The 20783-nt window shown below is 33.1% G+C and overlaps 1 protein-coding gene across 3 annotated transcripts; it reads right to left on the bottom strand.

Moving 5' to 3' along the window:
* Window positions 1-212: 212 nt before the first annotated feature.
* LOC123706660 (phosphatidylinositide phosphatase SAC2) lies at window positions 213-20760 on the bottom strand. Of its 3 annotated transcripts, none has more exons than XM_045655950.1 (18): window positions 20581-20760; window positions 20034-20416; window positions 19597-19881; window positions 18788-18972; window positions 18317-18428; window positions 17141-17213; window positions 15535-15727; window positions 14834-14999; window positions 13637-13792; window positions 13029-13099; window positions 11844-11985; window positions 10911-11041; window positions 10669-10837; window positions 9435-9597; window positions 8701-8807; window positions 7772-7889; window positions 5243-5994; window positions 213-4909 (listed from the first exon to the last, which is right to left on the bottom strand). In XM_045655950.1, the coding sequence occupies exons 1-18, from the start codon at window positions 20675-20677 to the stop codon at window positions 4808-4810; spliced, it is 3405 nt and encodes a 1134-aa protein (XP_045511906.1). In that variant the 5' UTR covers window positions 20678-20760; the 3' UTR covers window positions 213-4807. The 3 variants fall into 3 exon arrangements, with proteins under 3 accessions (XP_045511906.1, XP_045511916.1, XP_045511927.1); XM_045655960.1 differs by having other exon boundaries at window positions 20602-20760; XM_045655971.1 differs by lacking the exon at window positions 213-4909 and adding an exon at window positions 6682-6776 and having other exon boundaries at window positions 5849-5994.
* Window positions 20761-20783: the final 23 nt, after the last annotated feature.

The following is a 20783-nucleotide window of genomic DNA, read 5'->3' as shown; positions in this document are numbered from 1 at the left end:
CGGAAATAGATTTCTTTAGAGAAATAGTTCAATTTATTGAATCAAAGCTAAAAGTGCCATATAAAATAAATATTAAAATTTAAAACTGTCAATGTAATAATAGATTTTTTAATTTTCCAAGAACGTATTGATTGGGATTTAAAGTAAAATAACATTAATCTAAAGAACTTTAATTGTAATATAAATAATAAATTATAATCACAGTAGCAATCTTCACAAAGCATGGACAGATGTAACACAATTTACAGAAACAGATGCAACACATTTGGTATGAAACTATTGCAAAAGTGGATCTTAAAAATATATTGAGATATTTTTTTATTAACCGTTAACATAAATTTCTTTTTTAGACTCGTTGCACTCAAAGGAAAACGCATGAGTTCTTTGAAAATATTTTACGCTAGAAGTTTCTCCTAGTACAATAATATATTTTACGAAATATTTTTATTTAAAATTATAGTTTTGTGAAACTACTCGTTGGCTATTCAAGTCAGACTCCTGCGCTTAACACAGACCTAGGTCAAAGTTTTACTATTCATAGAGAAAATGAATCTAAAAAAATTAATTGATTTCTATTGAAAAGTCAAAAGCAATTATATCTAGTAATCAGTTAAGCGTAACTCACTAATAATTTTACTTTATATGCTGTATTGGAGAACCTAGGAAGGAAGTAAATTGAGCCATGTTTAGACTATATACAAGGTATATAGTTAAAATACACAGTATATGTATGATTATATTAATTAATTAATTCGCAGCGTTTTTCGTTCAAGACTAAAGCTTTATCACTAGATTGGTTCTATGCTATTTTACAAAACACACATATTATATCTATTGGAAACCTAATACTGTTATTTTAAATATAGTATATTTAATAAGGATAAGAAGTAATAATAAAACAGAATTTTATAAGTATTGATTATTATCGAAATCATTTTGGGAATGTTATAGGAACTAAATAAAATAACAATGTAAAGAATTGTCTTGAGTTAATTTAGTAGAACATGTTCGAACCTATATCTCTGTTTATTTTTCGATATACAGTTTGATAGAAATATAACACATAAATGGTACCACAAATGTAACCATAGACTAAGGCAGATTTTATTTTAAGCTGTTAGGTGGCGCTGAAATGTCAGCGCGTAGTTTCGATCGTGAAAATTAAAAAAAAAATTACTGCCGAAAACAATTACAAAACGACGTAACGAAAAAAAATATAAGAAAGGCTTTAATTGGTATACTATTGTTTGACTTTTTGCTATAAATAAATCATAGCTGATCGCAACGACCCTTTAACAAACGATTAAGTGTAAGGGCCGATGATCAGCGTAATACTAGAATCAGCAGTTTATGAAATATGATTAAATGCTTGTCTAATTATGAATAAAACAGTGTCGTTAATAATGTTTGAGAGTATATTCTACATATTTTTTTCTATTACTATCTAAATAAATATTTCACAAAAGCCTTCAAATAACACTGTAACAGCTATATTTTTAAAACTAAATTCAGTGTAGTGCTTATAAAATGTAATGTATTATAAATTTATAAATATTTACCAAATCATGTATAATTCAGCATATTGTTATTTGTTGGCAACATTAGCGCAGCACAGACTATACAGTGTAGATTTATAGAAAAGTCATAGCGATATTAATTTGATTATTAAATACATCTAAACAGCGTAAAGACATATAAGACAATACTTTTATATAATATTTTTAAACGTATCTTGCAATTTAACAAATTATTTCTATGTAATACTGAAACATTATAATTGCTATTTTATACTGTATTATTTGTGTCTACATTACTATGTCGACTTCATGTTAAATGTTTACTTAACATAATAAGTTCAAAAGCAAAAGCGAGTGTTCGCGACAGACTTTCCACTCATGATTATTCAAAGCCGCTTACACGAGGTGAGTAAGCTGTTACTGAACGCACCGGCTTGTAGTTCAGCTAAATTAGGTCCGTGTATCGAGGCTAAGAGGCCTACTGTACAATTTAAAAATAACATAGTATACATTTTACGATTGTGACATTAACCGCGAAATAATTGACATTATACTTTATTAATGTAAAGAGGATATAATCTTATGTTTAGGAATGTTTTATGAAGCGTTTATCTTTAAATTCACCAGGCATTCTACTCTATGGTAACAATACAATTAGAGAAAAGGTATAGTCTCCTAAGTATATCTAGGTCCGGTCCTTGCTTGAAAAATTGGGAAGCCTTAAATATTGTTTCTCTAGAATAGAATTAAGAATAATTTGCTTTAAAAATATTAATTAATTATATACAGTCGTGGTCAACTAATTAGTGACACTCTTTGGTTAAAGTGAATTGTGAATTTATTTTTTATTTTCCAACGAGTCTAAACCATATTCCATATCTCTTACATGTAAGTATAATTAGTCATTTATGTGCCCGATTATACAAACAATAACAACTTCTTAAACATTAAGCCTCTTTACAGTATAGCTGATAGATTATCGTAGTGCTATTTGTTCAAATAATGCTGGCTGGCCATTTAATTAGGGACACTGAGATATTGCGTTCTATTTTCAAAATTTGAATCTCAATACTTTTTTACTTCTTCTCTTATTGTTTCGTGGTAGTTTTGGCGGCAATCCCGATATTTATTATAAGTTTTGAAAAATATTTTTAAGAAAAATGAGTAAAAATAAAAGTTGCGATCCAACACTACGAAAAATTATCATGAAGTTTGTTGTCGAGCATGGTTGGCCATACCGAAGAATAGCAGAACATTTAAATGTCAGACGCAATAACACACATTTAAATGTGCCCAGAACAAAAAGATCGAGAAAAACAACTCCGTAAGAAAATATAATGATAACCAGGTTAGCTAAGAAAGATCCGTTTCTAGGCTCTATTTTAATTAAACACGAAGTGTTTGGGACAGACGAAAGAGCTGGTGTCTCAGCGAGGACCGTTCGACGACGTCTGGTAGAAGCAGAGTTGTTCGGAAGAGTGGCTCGCAAAGTACCGTTGTTGAAGAAAGAACATAGAAATGCTCGTTTGGCGTTTGCACGTAAATATGGACATTGGACCTACGCCCAATGGCAACATGTATTATTCTCTGACGAGACCAAGGTTAATTTGATTTCTTCAGATGGAATTCAATACGTACGGCGTCCAGTAAAAGCGGAAATGAATCCAAGATTCACAAAAAAGCAGGTGAATGGCGGTGGAAACATTAAAATGTGGGGTTCATTTTCTGGACGTGGAGTGGGACCTGTGAGGAAAGTTCAGGGTAACTTAGACCAACATCAATACAAGGCAATATTGGAGGAAACGATGCTTCCCTATGCTGAGGAGCATCTCCCTATTATATGGACGTTTCAGCATGATAACGACCCGAAACATACCGCCCGTTCAGTCAAGTCGTTTCTTACCAGTCAGTCAGTATCGGTGCTAGATTGGCCAGCAAATAGCCCGGACCTTAACCCAATCGAGCACCTTTGGCACGAAATCAAGAAAAAAGTAGCCACTTATTGTAGGTAATTACTCAAGCGGTAATTACTAACAAAGGTTTTGCTACTGGGTACTGATTTTACACGTAATAAAATGGAGCTGTTAAAGATATTATACTACTGCAGATTATTAGTTTTGTTTAACTCTATTTTTCATTATAGTTTACTGTCCTTAATTAAATGTCCAGCTACAGAATTATACCTTAAAATTGAATACATATTCAACCTTTGATATTAAATACTTTTTTCTACTTATTTAATCTTTTATTTACAGCCATTTAAAGCATAATAATCGGACCAAATTATGCAAATAATAGTTACTGAGAAATCAATAGGGTTTTATATTTGTATGTACATAACCGGTTATTGTTCTTCACTATCTTGCATGTCCCTAATTAGTTGACCACGACTGTATATACCATAATTAATTTAAGATTAGTATCAATAGGTCAAATTTAGAAATCCTCATTTGTTTTGTTACATTTGCTCCACCACAAACGGTGACAACAACAAAACATTCTATAGTCATTAAAACAGAACATAAACTTTTATTTTCGCATCTATGGTGCGTTTATAATTGGAACGATTTGTTAGCATACATACAAATAAATTGGCAAGATTGAACATGGCAACACTGTTCTATATCTATACCTGTCATAGATATCACTTAGTAAATTTAAAAGGTTAGGTCAATTTTTAGACAGGTTATTCTAACGACAGTTATACCTTTTCCCATACGAACAGCCTCTAGTATCTAAATTCGTACAAGTACACACAATCTAATCTACATAACCCTGCAAATCAGCTTTACTAAGCTTCGTCTAAAATTGAACTATCGTTTTCACATTCAGGCGGGTATAATATATTTGGGAAGCTAAATACTTTATTAAAAATATGTATTAAATAATTAAAATGGATATTGTACTGCAATATTTGTATCAATGTTACTGAATCTTTAGTAAAAATAAAGCTATTGAATATTTTTTTTAATGCTATCATGCAATACTACAATTTCACAGATTTTAATATAAATTTTCAACTGAGACCGAATATCCATATTCTTATTTGTATCTCAAGTCATAATCTCATCTTGAGCGTCAAGTGTCAAATAACTTCATGCATAAAAAATGGTTTGACAACTCTAGTAACTAGATTTAAGTTTCATTGACGTTCTAGAACACGGGATTTAGTCAGGTTGTTGAAACAATTCAAAATGTCGGAATGGTTTTAAAATCAATTATTGTAACTTCATAATACAATTATCCTTTTCAAAATATTAATTTCGGTAAATTCAATTAACTGGCAATACTTAGAGAGCAACAAGTCGAGTGCTACAGCCTTGCCATTTCTCTTGCAATTTTTTATGTTCTTCATATTGAGCTTCACTTATTTGTTTCACTGCGGCTGTACCCTGGGGAAGTAAAAATACAAATTTAATAAATAATCGGACACATCAATTTAGCCTAGTTTACCGAGTCTAATTTCCGCTTGTCAAAAACTGATATTTGTCTTGAGTTTCGTATGTCAAAAATTAGTTTTTGAGAAGCGGGAAACATAGTTTAAAAATTATATCGTGCTCTGAAGCTTAATGAAAGAGATATTTACCAAATATATATAACAGAAACTTAAATTCTGATACTATAAACTATTATAATGCCATTTTCATATAATCATTTGTTTTGCAAATTAGGACGGTTTTAAATAGTAAATAATTAAATTAAAACACACAAATTAAAAAAAATACCTTAATTTTCCTTGGATCCAAGTTGGCGCCGAGAGTTTGAACCCCTTTAGCTAACTTTGACAGCGGCGATAAAACCATATCACGAGCACTCGACACCGGACTGGCGATATTTCTGAGCTGCCGTAATGCGCTCTCACTATGAGACGTAGCAATATTCAGCGTTATCTCATGCTGCGAGTTGGACCTCACGTGATAATTGACCCCCTCGGGCGTAGAATCGTCGAAAATGTGACTTGAGCTTTGCGACAATTTCTGGGATAGCAACAAAGAGTTCGGCGGAAGTGGTTTGAAGTCCGAGTCGATATGAATTTGTGGGGTCGATTCTAAATCGAAGGGGTTCGTTTTCTGTGGCTGTGGAGTTGATGCTGGCTTTTCCGTTGGAGTGGAGGTAGATGGTTCTTCGTGCGGTTCAATTTTGGAGGAGTAAAGTGGATTTTCGATTAACTCACAATCGTCATCTTTTTTCTGTTGATCTCCTATGTAATGTTGCATGTTTTCGAAGTTGTCCAAGGTCGGCTCGAAGATATTTGTTCTATTTTCGTCATCGCTAGAGTAGTCCGAGCTCATTCCGTCTGAGAGGCTGCCTTTTTTCTTGTTATCCGCTTTGTTTCCTAATGTGAACATTTTTCGTGTTCTCGCGGCACTTTGATCGAATTTAAGTTGTAGACTGGGGCGCGCTCTAGCGTTGAGCGTATGACTTAATTTGTTAAGTTTACTGAATTGCTCCGTCATGTTTGTAAGAGCTTTTGAACCTGTAATACATTTATATAAATAGTTTACAATACTATAAATTTGCCGGCACAAAATAAACGAACACTATTTATTTACTTGTTTAACGTACTCTCTATATAATTATATATTATCATATATAGTCCGACCTAATAGATCACATTTGACATCTGTCAGTTTTGGCCTCATTACTTAAAACATCGATGAAAGTGAATCGACACGAACTCCAATATATGCGTCGAATTAAGTAATTATGAAAAAGTTTACAATTAATTGCTTTGATAATGATTTTATATTTAGTTGTTTAAAAAATTATAATCACAATGTGGTTATTTATTTATGGTCAAAAACCTTCACTAGTAATCTAAAATTAGAATATAATATTGAATATTGAGGTTTCAAATGTGATCTATTAAATTGGAATACTATACCTATCGACCACATTTTATGGAAAAGTGTATCTAAAATATATAATAACAACTATGGAACTAATAGCAAATGTCCTTGTGCATATGTCGTGGTCGAATCGTAGCATTGATAATTTAATCATATAGTTTTTTAATAAAGAATCCATAAAAATAAACAAATATTTTTTGATTGGTCTTTCCTTTTACGACCTCAACTACAGATGCAGAATTTTTTTCTGCGTCTCCAACGTCTTCGCCACAGATATATACACTATAATATAAATAATAATGAAACACACTAACGGTCGTATAAAAATGCACGGCGTACATGTACCGGGATCGGTCACTGTTCGGATTATTTGATGCAACACTTCGCGTGTTGAAGAATTCTTTTGTACCTCTGGATTTACGTTATAATATTATTTTTTGTATATGTTAAATAACTTTCAAATAAAATATAGGTTTGCATATTTTTATTGGCCATAACTGGTCGATTTTCCGTAGGAATCTAGTACATAAGTAGTTAAAATAAAAAGCTACAACCTTAGGTAATATATCAATTTAATAGGCAAGTAAGTGATCAGCCTCTTTTGCCTGACACACACCGTCTACTTTTTTGGACTAAGGTAAGGTCGGTTTTCTCACGATGTTTTCCTTCACAGTTCGAGCGAATGAGCACATAGAAAGAATTTTTGAATGTGATGATGAACTCACTACCTCAGGGATGAGAGTCGCACGCTGAAGCCACTAGGCCAAAACTGCTTAAGTACAGTATTTAGAATATAGAATAAGGATCAAAAAAATTATTTTGGATATATATATATATACATATATTTTTAGCATAAGCAAAAGTAGTAAACTTTTCACAGACATTCTTTACATCACTTTAGATAGAATGTAAAAAAAAACTAATATTAGTCTTTCCTAAACATTTTTGGGAACTTAAAGCGGTGTCATATATTTAGAGATATTCATTAAAAAGAGAGATTATAGGTACTAAGGCTAAACTAAGCTAAAAATACATATTCAGAAACATTGTACTTGTCAAACTTTTTTGATATAATATATGGTTGTCAGTCTGGTGGCGCTAGTCTCGCTCAAGTCATTCAAAAAACTAAGCCCAATCTCGACTTCTTAATATCAGTATAAATGTTGACATAAATCTTCGTTCAAATAAAGCGGACTAATACATGGAAACAAAGTGGGCGAACAGAGTGTGTGAGAGAGAGGGCATCCGTGTGTGAGAGAGACATTAAAAGTTTATATTACCGATTATATTCTATTAAGGCGAAGCTCATTCGTGTTAAGTTTCCTGTCCAAATTTCATCCTTAGAGAAATAAAAATGTCATATACAAAATCTCCGACAAATGTATTTTTTTTATTATAACGTACCAACACTCCGTATATCAGCGACTAGCTGCGTCTCGCTTACATTCCTGGTGAGAGTGGGAAGCCGTGACAGATCGACGTAAAGAGAAGACCGACCTACACCACCTTGACTTGGATGGACCTGGCAATACAATGGACAATTTAATTTAAATTTAAATTACTATTTAAAAAAATTTAACGGATCGTAAAGCGAATTTATTATATTATTAAGATAACAATTATTTGAATATTTAATAGAAGAATTTCTTCTTCAAAAAACACGAGCATCAAACCAAAATTTACGTTCAAGCTAGTATTGTCGTCAATAAAAATATAATCTTCCTTAAGAGTAGAATAATTAGTCTATGAAGAGGGCTTTTGGCTGCCACACCACTTCTTATTGTTCGGCCGTGTACATCGGTTTTACAGAATCCATTAAAAAAATGCCAGATCGTGTAAATCATGATCATGCACTTCATGCGTATAGATTTACACGATCGTACACATACTACGTCAGACAATTAAATTTCATTTTCAACTAAAATCAATCTTAGGACGTGTTTTTTTTTCAAAAGAGTTTATATATAATTTCATATTGGACGATTCGTCGTAGTGTTGCAAGTTAAAAAAAAACGACTATTAACTTTCATCAAGTAGTCATCTCGTGCATGTCTACGCACGCTTTGCAGAAAACGAAAGTTATATTTATAACGTTCGATTCGATTCACCAGCATGTCTAGTGATACACGCTTGACGTGTTGACTTAGGGCCCTTCAAGAAAAGAGCGTACTCTTCAAAGGCCTTCAACGCACTCGCGAGCCCTCTGGCATTGAGTGTCCACGGGGGGCGGTTACACTTAACATCAGATGAGCCTCCTGCCCGTTTGCCCCCTGTTCTATATTTAAAATAATGTCATATACGTAATTTGACGTGTATGTAATGTCGTATTATACCTTTGACTTTCTCCTTTCCAATTTGATGCCATCGTGGAAGGTTATTGGAGGCAATTTAGCGATGTCGCGAGCTACCATTATGGACTCACAGATCGAGTGTAGCGATTCTGAAAGATTATTAACATGCTTTTAAGTATAGTATTGTCTTTTGTTAACATAGCTTTTACACATATAAAGAAAACACTTTTTTACCGGACCACGTCACCGTGACCACGCACGCTGGAAAGCACACGAAACGTCGGAAAAATTTAAAATTATGTAAAATAACCATAAGTTTATAATAATACATAGCTTCAATCTGGTAAAAAAGTGTTTTCTTTAAATGTTTTTAAGTACATATTTTTATTTAAAAAAAACATGATAATTTCCGTTATTTGAAAAACCTATGTTTCATCAATGTTTATATTTTGGCTGTTAGTTAGATTTTAGCGCCTACCCAAACATTTATTGTTTCGCTGGAACCCATGACTTCCTGGCTACTGTGCACAAAATTTTCATGTGTCTATAATAGCATATACAATTTAAATATATTGAAATAATAGTTGTAAAAATCTAGTTCTTTATAGGAACGGGAAGGTTTGCTGAATACTGCATAGCCAACCAGTATAAGTATACTGCTGTTTCAATATGTACAGATATATAATTTTTAAAGAATTGTGAAGGCCGTTAAGGCCCTTTGCAAGAGTCATACAAGAGAAAAATTACACAATTAAAGGAAAAGTTCGTTAACAAACCTATCATTTCATCCTTAGTGTTGATAACGATGGCCATATTATTGAAGAATCGTAATGTTGTCGATCGGAACATGTGGAAATAGCCGGCTTCCGTATTATAAACGTAATTAATACGAATACAGTGGACCGGCTCGGTGGTACTTTTGCGGCCTACGCTAAATATCTGTAATTGTATTACATACACCTTAAATACATATATGTCAAGTAATGATTAGTAAAGATAAGTTCTTTAGAGAATTGTTCTCCCTACAGTTATTTAAAATTAATTAATACTAGTATTGTCTTTTGTTAACATAGCTTTTACACATTGAATGAAAATCTTTTTTACCGGATTGAAGCTATGTATTTTTTATTAACTTATAATTGTTTTACATAATTTTAAATTTTTCCGACGTTTCGCGTGCGTGGTCACGGTGACTGAAGTCAAAAGGTGTTGAATGTCAAAAGTATCACAGCTGTAGAGAAAGTTGTGTTATCTGTATTTATTTCCCCGGAGTTGGTATCGACTAAAAGATGACGGGTTTTTGTAGAAATGACTCACGGTGTCCTCTATATTCGCGGATGGTTTGTCTTGGGGTTTTAATTTGGATATTATTGGATCCCAGGTGTTTGATAACTTTAGGCCGTCTTCTCTATTGAAATTGGGGTGTTTTTTTTTATTTCAATGGCTTCGCGTACCAATCTTGGGAAGAATCTTTTTTCTTTCGCAAGTACTTTCGGTTGGTCAAAGCGTATGTAGTGATTAGGCCTATCTAGTGTGTGTTCACAGACTGCTGATTTTGTGTGTCATCTATGTCTTATGTCTGCAATGTGCTCTTTGAGTCTGTTGAACATATTGCGTTTAGTTTGCCCTATGTAAGACAGGCCACAGTCGCAATCCAGTTTGTATATACCTGCATCTTGCAACGGGGTGTTACTTTTGATTGGTTTCAGGAACACACACTAGACACACAAAATCAGCACAACTTTCTCTACAGCTGTGATACTTTTGACATTCAACACCTTTTGTCTTCAGTCACCGTGACCACGCACGATGTAAAGCACGCGAAACGTCGGAAAATTTAAAATTATGTAAAATAATTATAAGTGTATAATAATACAAATAGCTGTAATCCGATTAAAAAATTGTATTCTTTCAATGTGTAAAAGCTATGTTAACAAAAGACAATACTAAATACTGTGTCTGTTTAAATAAATAATTAACCCCTATTCTATAGACGTATATGGGACTCACTGTAGAATTTGTGTCCAGTGTCCCCAGTTCCACAGCCGTGACGTCACCCAATGCAACCCTCTGTACCGATAGCAGCCGGTCAGACGTCTCATCGTAATCAGTGACGTAATACGCTTCGCTCGTCAGTACCAACACACTATCCATCTCTGTCTCGTGGGGATCACCCGTACTGCGAACAAATTCCGATTGGTTAATACAAATCGCTTAATAAAAAAATGTGTTTAAAATTTCTGTATACTCACTGTGGATCGGCATCAATAAGCCCCCACGAGCCCAAAACCGGTTCCGTATCGACGAGAAGTTTCTTGCAATCGTCAATCAGTGACTTCACGTGCTGGGCCATCGCTTCTGTACTAGGAGCTGGTTGTTCCAACTGAAATTTTTAAGGCAATAAGAATTCTATCGTAATGTTTATATTATTATGACAAATAGATAAAACAGATCAAACGGTTACGTTTAGTTTTAATGAAGAAATATGGAATAGATAAAAAAGCTAACTGGCCTCTCTATCTCACTGCAAATATCGTTTACTAAAGAATCAATCAAAAATAGTAATAATTGTACTATAATACAAAGGAAATAATTGTACTCAATACTAGTATTCAGTATAAAATTCATAAGTATCACACACACTTCAGTATAACACAAGATTTTCTATATGTTGGCTTTTAACATACAAAAACACACAACAAAACTAATCACAAATATCACATTATATATATTTTTTTTTTCACATAAATATTACTATCGAACTACTATGACGTAATCTATATAAGGAGTTTCTATTCGTTTGTCTCGTACGAGAATGGCGGGACTGAAATTTGCTAATCTTGAAATATTTGTGGAAACTCAATGAAGGTTTAAACCGTAAGAAACATGTATAATATAAAAAAAAATTATACAATATATTTCGGTATCAAAACATTTGAAGTCTTGATTTTTAGACAGACAGATCTCCTGTGTTTGCAACTGCTCCTAAACGGTTGATTTTGATGGGTGTACTTATTTTTTTAAAGTTTAAGTTAAGTTTTAAGTTTGATTAGAATTTTTACATTTGAGACGTCTGTGGGGTCCGCTAGTAAGATAAGTAAGTTAGCACGGCAGCGACCTAAAATCCCATGGCAGTGCTCATTCTCCACAGACAAAGAGCAAATATCAATAAAAAGAATACATACATTAAACACATCAAGCTTGATGCCGGTACTAGTGCACTTATTACAGGGCACAATCAGTTGTTCGGGGATCGAGCGGGACTCCCCCGTCATCACATCTATTGCCACTTGACGCAACGCGTCTTTGAACGTTGACAAGTAGTATCTGTAAAAAACAAAAAAAATGCAAAAATATTTTTATTATAGAGAAGCAATGGCGTTACTTTTAGCTGTCATTGTAATATGTCACAGGGCTTATTATAAGTCAAATCAGTTCTAACCTCGTATAAGATTTGATTTGCTATTATTTGTTAGATCTATTAATGACCATATGGAATCACTATTGACAATTGAATAGTAGATATATTTACGGACACGTTATTCATACGGGAACACGATGTCATTTATTTTATTAGAATGGCAACACCACGCCATATATATATATATGGCTAGATAGCTTTTAAATTGTCAATATTTAATAGTTAAGTCTCGATTCCTCTCTGATCGGCACCTGTGTGCGCAGACACATTTTAAAATCCACATGTCAAGCGACATGGTTTATAACAATCTTGTACAATAAGTGAGGTACGTTTTTATGTAGTGGCGTGAATTATATATGTTTCTAGCTAAAATTTAAAGTTCCGTGGAATCCCGGTGCCACGCCCAAAGTATGACAGCATCAATTTAAATTTTACATTTAAAGAAAACTTTTTTACCGGATTGAAGCTATGGATTATTATAAATTTATAATTATTTTTTGACATTCAACACCTTTTGTATTCAGTAACCGTGACCACGCACGCTGTAAAGCACGCGAAACGTCGGGAAAAATAATGTAAAATTATGTAAAATTATTATAAGTTTATAATAATACATAGCTTGAATTCGTTAAAAAGTGTTTTATTTCAATATGTAAAAGTTATGTTAATAAAAAACAAAACTATAAATTTGACATTCCAATTCTGTAAATTCATCATGGCCATTGTTTTGACATCCCGCCAAAATATCTTAAACTCGGCGGTAGCATTTAAAATGGCGAATGAGAAATTATGTAGGTGGCACATTTCTCGAATTCATTACAAAATAAATTCGAAATTTAAAATAAAGAGACTTGTATATTAGAATGAGTGATCTACTCCGTCAAAGGCCTGGGTGCGTACTTACGCATCCTGGCCGAGGCCTTTGAAGTAAGTCAGCTAAAATAATTACCTATTTGCTGAAGCAACGCCATCTTTCATCATACCCGTAAGCTTTCTCTCGCCCGTTCGGGTGTAATCTCCCTAAAAAATATAATTATTAGAGATTACTAAATTTCTTTCTGGCTCTTTAATACAAATTGAAAAATAATTTAACTTTTATGTTTTTTTTTAATCATGTTTTTGTTACAGTGCTAACCAGTCTGTGCCGTCCGACTTATTTTGCCGAAAATATTTCCATGCAGGACAACATATGTCGGGTTAGCTAGTTTATTATAAAAAAATAAATCAATGGCGATACAACCTTTTTAGGTCTGGGCCTCAGATTCTGTATCTATTTCATGATCATTAGGTGTAGTAGGTGATAGGTAGTAGGTGATCAACCTTCTGTGCCTGAAACGCGTCGTCCACTTTTTGGGCCTAAGGCAAGCCGGTTTCCTCACGATGTTTTCCTTCACCATTCGATCGAATATTAAATGCGCACGTAGAAAGAAAATCCGCTGCTCATAGCTTATTAAATTATTCACAGTAAAATAACTCACAATTCCTACAAATAATTATTATTAATTGAACTTTGTCAAAGTTTTTGTAAACATTGCACGAAAGTATAAAAAACAATACCTTCAGAGCCTTAGTCCCAGCGTATTGCCGTGAGATGACATCACCGCTGTCTGCCCACATAGACAAGAAAGCCTGTCGTAGAGCGGGCGGGAGACCACCACCGCCTAAGCCAAGGCGACGCAGCTGAAGCTCTAACACCAGCTTTGCAATTGCAGTCTGAAAAGCATTAATAGCCGAGTTCTCTAACTAGTCGTTATGACGACGTGGGAGATTTATTAGTTTTGTACCACTTTGTACACAATTATTTTACATCTTAAGTCATCTAATCGACATGGTGGATGCCATACGATGTTACCATTTCGAACTAATTATTTTACCACTTTGTCATACGTATTACGTACACACAATACTAGGTTGATATTCACGGATTTATTCACGTGTTAAAAAAATCGGTTGTTGGTTGAAGTTGGTTGAAGTTGGTGAAAGTTGGTTTACTGACTATAGTTGAACGTGACAACGTCATAAGAAAATACTGATGGAATGGTTGCTTCTTCAAAAGGAAAGTTTAATTTTGTTTGTTTGATAGATATTTTGTATGGATATAGAAAACTAGGTAAATGGAAATCACAATTGAATTGATCATGTTACATTTATTTGTACGCATAAATACAACTATATCAATTTTATTTCATCGCTCACTCAAGTAGGGGAGAGACAGATGTCGGACGCTGCCGAACGCGGAAGCCGATTGTGCCTCCTTGTCGCTCGTTCCGCGCTCTCGCTTGCACTTCAAGCCTTAAATGGAACGCCTCAGAGCGAGGTAACGCCGCATGAGTCATGTTTTTTCGAGCGTGCAGCCGGCTCCATCGAATTATAAGACGTTGTCACGTCAAAACGTTAAAGGTTGGTGGACTCAGTTTCCGCACTTAGACTCTCATTAGGTCTGTTGTACGTATAGCCCTGGCTAAGTAAGCCAGCTAAGTTCCTTTCAGAAGCACAGAAGACTCTTGGGCACATTAAGACAAATGTCATTGTCATGTCATGTCATTCTGTTGACATATTTTGTTCGTTTATGATGCTAAGTAACAGTTCAGTTTTACTAGAAGTAAAATTCTACGATTCATATTACAATTACTACAGTATTTGACTGACGTTATACAATTAACACCTAGCTTTATTTATGTGTGTAATTTTGATATCAAACAAGAGGAGTACGAGATAACACTTTTGGTAAATGACAACAAAGATCGTACTTACCTGTACAACGTTAGTGCGATCGAGACAATCGATGCAATTCACACGAAAGACGCCATTTTGGCCGCAAATGAGACCGCGGTCGTCGCGCCAACAGAATCGCATCTCATCTATGACGTCTGCGATAGCATTAATCAGTATACTGACGTTTTCATAGTGCATACCGCGACTAAAAAATATTTGAAAATTTTCATCTATTTATTTGTAAAATAACAATAGACAATTTATTGTACAGAGTGAACGTCATTACTTCGTCAGTGAACCTTCTACTAAAACTGACAGATGTCAAATGCAATCTATTATACTGGTCCAACTTTAATCTTACTAAATAAAGGTTATAAAATCTTTATCTATGCTACAATTAATAAATAAATACACAAATATATTTGTTACCGACTATTAAGAGTAACACAACCCAAAAAATAAAACAAGTTAAAATAATAAAAAAAAACAATAATTAATGGTAAATAGAAGTATAGTAATTTAACAAATGACACACAAATCTATAATTTATGGTCAGTCATAAAGCACGCCAAACGTCTCTTAAAGGTGTTAGCCAATCTTAATAGGTATACCATTTGCATGCAACATCCACTTGGGTAATGGCAAGCAAACTACAAAGATTATATTCTATAAATTATAAAAAATACTAGACAAATTAGGTCCTACGCGTTTTTATAACGTATTCCATATTACAAACTTACCAATATTCATGAAAATCAAATGTAGCGTAAATAATATCGGGGCTATTATATTTTAACACGTGGTTTCCATACGTCTCCCATATAATCTTCTCTCTGCCTTGCTGTTCTACCAGGTTCACGATACACACTTGCTTGTAAATATTTAGTTCGTCTTCGAAGTGTTTCTTGAAGGCTTGGTGTGACTCTTCTTCCGCTGAAATTATTGAACATAAAATTTACTGCCATGGCTTAAGCTTGAGAAGTTAGTAGTTAAGAAGGACCGCGCAATACATGTTAATTACATTGAAATACATAACTCCAAGACGAGGGAAATACAAAAAAATCGAGTTAACGACTTTTCGACTTATTTTGAGATACAGAGGTACGATTTTCAAGTGTATTTTTCGATTTGTAGAATCGAATTTGACTTAAGTTTTCTAGTATATAATTTTTACTTAATAATGAAGTAAACTGTACACAAAAACAATGTATGAGTGTATCGATTCATTCACGTTTACAAGTCGAAAACAATAGATTGGAAGCCCCAAACCCGAACGTTCATTTTGGATTTTATTGCTATTATTTTAGGTGAATTCCGAGTAAGCCGTCGCTATATTTTGCTAACTACGATTTACGGAGTCTCAATTTTGAAATTCGACTTATAGAATATAAATTTGTATTAAAAATACTTCCTAGTGAAATAACATTTTGTTCGAGTTACAGTCTTAATAATTCAAGATACCGCGTATTTAAGGGTTCAGCGGAAGGGAATGGCAATTTTATTCGATTTACTGACAATTTCGACTTAACGAGAATCAAGTTATAGAGATGTATGTGTGTAAATAGAGACAGACCTGTTTGGCTGATCTTACACGAGTTGCTAGGTTTATTATTTTTTATGTAAAAAAGATAATAACAAAATATCTGGGTGCAGATATAATTATGTAGCTCTATCCCATTAGTGTAACTGTAAGGATATAATATATATGTAAATAATTAATAAATGTATGTTCGCAATTACCACTAGTACAAAATAAAAATCGAAGACATTGTGCCAGGCATAGAAGGCCGACTTTGTATATATAAAATAAAAAGGATCCAAAAAACGAATGCGATGTGAGGTCAGAATCCATATACATTTATAGCGTACACTGTCATGAACTTTGTACTGATAGTAAAATGTAGCCTGAAAAACCGTATTTGTTAACATGGTAACGATCAAAGTAACTATAGTAACACAAATGCTTACATCATAATCCAAATTTGAAAATAGAAAATCTATTTTATTAATATTAAAATCTAAAAATATCTTTAATATATTATAAATATTTTGAATTAAAGATCATAAAAGCAATGGGGTTAAGAAGACGCGACCTAAAACAGCCATCAAAATCTGTTTGTTTAAATATATATTTCTAGTAAAATCGTTTTTTAGTAATGAAGTCTAATCTAATATTGATCAAAAGATGAGTTGATTGTAGCGATAAAACAATAACAGGGGGACAACGCACTTGCGAGCCCGTCATTGAGATTGTCCATGGACGGCACTACTCAACATCAGGTGACCCTTCCGCCCGTTTGCGTTCAATTAAAAGAAAATATCATTTTATTTCTATGGTATACTTACTTCTATCAAGCCGAGGCGGTGGTCTGAACTTGTATTCTGGCTGACTCCAGAATATTGGCACGGATCCGCGGACCTTGGCAGAAAAATAAATAACTTACTTACTGACATACAAAATATTTTACCATCGTAGTTTTGATTGTAGTTAAGTTATGCTAAAAAAATGGCTTTTTTTTATTTTATTCTGTGACAGCTCCACAGGATGTTAATCCAAGATACTTTTTTTGTACTGATGGCTGGCATTTCAATTTGCAGTCATAAAGCCACAGTGTTACAGAACATAAAAAATAACATTTAAAAATCGCAAAAACATGTACATCACAATTTAAGTTGAATGACCGCTTTCAGAGATTCACCTGTGCATAACGATCGTTTTTGTAGCGGTATATAGCACATCGAAATATAACAATTTGATGAAAAATTTTGTATGCAAACTAACATTGACCGGTTTTATGAAGTACTTGACACACATGGTGTAAATACGGCTACGGGCTACACAAACGTATTTTATAATCTTAAGTCTATTTTTTTAGCATATTGCTAGGACTGTAAAACAAAAACAACTTACATAATTAGGCTTTATATATTGGCCCTTGAATATTTTAATGGCTGCTAGCCAAAAAGCCTTAGCAAAGTACTTAAACTGATACTTAAAATGACAAATGCTCGTATCGATTTTGCCTTGAAAACCTTTCTCCAGCGATTTCAAGGCATAAGCAAAAAGATTGCATCATCGTTATTGTTTATCATGAATACGCAAAATTTCCGGCAACTCAATATTTTAGAACAAATAATTATACTTCATACATTTTAATACAATATGTTTTTTAACTTTTCTACATTACTCTTATAATTTAATTTTACTCTTATATATAGGATAGGAGGGCACACACGCCTACGGGACGCACAAAAAGGGCATGATATGTCATCGCAGTATATTAAGACCCATTTTAGTGGGGTCGTTGCCGTCTTTGAAAGAGTATGCTTTCTTTAACCAATTTTAAAAACATTTCTATAGATTTTTCTCTATTAAGTTTATTAGGGCGCGTTCAAACAATGTAATGTATACCTAAGTGATCCACCCAAGAATATTTATTTTTATTCAATATTTACAAAGCATATGTTTTCTTTGATTCGAACACGATTTTATTAAGTGGTAATAAATTTAATTAATAATACCTGTACAAACGAAGCTCGATGTATGCTGTCAGAGCAAACAAGTGATACAATTTGCTCTGTCTCTACATAGTTGGCTACTTTACCACTTGGCTCTATCCCTCTACGATTGTATCTGATAACAACACATACATATTATCAAAAAAAAAAACGCCACATTTTCTTATTTTTTAAGAAGGTATTATATGCTAATTGATCTGCTTCTAATCGGACTACTATGGTCAGTAAATAAAAATCAATCAACATGAACATATTCCTGAAATGTTCACGACACAACCAATGGGTTACATACACTTGCTAATTTGATTACAGAGAGAAATTTTTTTGTGCACATGAAAGATACTATCAATATTTATGAACATACATTAGTATGAATTCTACATGAATACATAGAGCATATAAAGAAACTTATTAAGACAGAACAACTAAAGAAGCGATGAATTCCACACTTGCAGTAATGAATTTCAAAATTACCTGGTTCCAGCCTGATATCTAGATCTTCTTGATATAAGACCAAGGGTGAAAGTATCATCGGAAGTGTTATTACTAGATAGGGACTCTGTATTCAGTGGATTAACATCTGCGGGCTCACAGGCTATTTGAGATAGGTGTATGTATCCTTGAATTATTGGTAGCACCCATTCATCACAGGCAGGGCTCTAAAAAACACTACTGATGATGCTAAAATAACTTTTGTTAGTCTGGATTACATTTGAGTGTTTTGAAATTCTGTCAGGTGTTTTGGAGTAAAAAACAATAGAAAGCCTAGTGGTTACGTGCCCGGTTTAACTATGAGGTCAAAGTTTTAAATTGCGGCGGCGGATGATTTTTTCTTTTTTAGTGAGGAATAAATTGATTTAATATAATTTATATATTGAGAGGTAAAATCAATATATGGACATGTGCCACCTGCTTGCTTGCATAGAAGAAAGCAATTAAGGAGCAGACCCTGTGATGCTATTGGTTTTCTTTTGTTTTTAATACAAAATTTTGCATATGATTGGTTATTGGTTTGTGGCCTCAGTTTCCATACTTACTCTTAATAGGTCCATTGTTGTCATTTCAAAAGCACAGAAGCCTCCTTGGAAATATTCATTCAAGCTTATTTTTAAGCAAAGTATTCTAATAAATATAAAATGGTTATACTAGTCCTGATTTGACAGTTACATCTACTACACCCAAGTTAGTAGTTTCTTGAATTGTAATAAAGCTATGTGAGTAATAATAATTATATTTTATATAGATATATTTGTACTGTGATTGGTCATATTTCAACTTCTTACCTCCAATGCTATGATATCCTTCAACATATATTTATTCCAAAAGAATCTATCATCAACATACTTCCACCATCTAGTTAAATCTGTGATGGGTTTACACACATTTTCCTCTGTTTCAAGAATTTTCTCTATCTCATATTGCCTTTGTAGACTGTTTGTCAAATCTAATGTTCTACAATAATAGAAACTGTCAGAATCATCAAAAATCTTATGTAGTTCATCTGTAAGCCTCTTCTCAAATTTGTCATCCAATTTCACATCTCTCTGTTTCTTCACAGTTTGCTTTACCTGGTGAAAAGAACGAAAGATAATAATAATAATAAATTCATATAACAAACAACTTATTCTTCTAGATTTATAGTATTAAGAAAAAAAGAAAAACTAGGTTGAACAATATCCTTATCTAATACACTTAATTAATGTAATAATATGAAGATTACCTGAGTAGCAGCTTGTTGAGTAGTTGTTTTTATTGTATTGCTAACATTTTTAACAGCCCCAACAGTTTTATTCAAAAATACAGAATTTTCAAATAACCTTGCACCCATTTTTCTGTTACTGGATCTATTTGAATTTACAGATGATGACGAACCGTGTTTTGTGCATGGACATAGTTCTAGTTCTTGATTTGTCATACCCATGTTCAGAAAACATATTGATTTAATTTTATAAATAGTATGGTGGAAATAAATTTGGCCAACTGGTACAGATTCTTTTATTATCATAAGACGTGGTTCATAAACATTGGAATGTTCTACTTTTCCTATGATGCCCTCTGTTATACCTAAGCATTCTATATCTTCTATATCAGAAAGATCCCATGCTAGAACAATAACAATGTTAAAAATCGATGCACTGTATTTGTTAGTTATTTTATCATTATATAGCGACCAAAATACGAGTAGACATTTTTTAATTTGGTCAATAGTTTATATCAATTCTAGTTTCTTTGTAAATAATGATTTATTATTTAAATTTCTAACTGACCTGAACGGACGGAAAACGCACCAGTTACCCGATTCCACCAGAGACTAGATTCATTTCGAACAAATATGTAATATGTTTCGGACCTAAACACTTCCATTTTAATTTTGATTTAAAATCGAGTAATTTTCTGTTTAATTTTCATTGTTTTTGTTGTTGTCGACTTCTCTATGAAATTGACGTTTCGAAATAATGAATAGGAATTA

The sequence above is a fragment of the Pieris brassicae genome, chromosome 1 (genome assembly GCF_905147105.1).
Source record: "Pieris brassicae chromosome 1, ilPieBrab1.1, whole genome shotgun sequence".
NCBI classification, from domain to species: domain Eukaryota; kingdom Metazoa; phylum Arthropoda; class Insecta; order Lepidoptera; family Pieridae; genus Pieris; species Pieris brassicae.
The sequence above is the reverse complement of the archived record's forward strand: the minus strand, read 5'-3'. Positions and strand labels throughout refer to the sequence as shown.

Bases quoted from the DNA above. Each gene is read 5' to 3' on its own strand.
- LOC123706660 (XM_045655950.1), bottom strand. From the start codon at position 20,677: ATGGAAGTGTTTAGGTCCGAAACATATTACATATTTGTTCGAAATGAA. The intron at 20,417-20,580 runs GTCAGTTAGAAA...TTATTGTTCTAG, and splicing joins TGCGTTTTCCGTCCGTTCAG to CATGGGATCTTTCTGATATA. The intron at 19,882-20,033 runs GTAATCTTCATA...TCTTTTCACCAG, and splicing joins CTCAACAAGCTGCTACTCAG to GTAAAGCAAACTGTGAAGAA.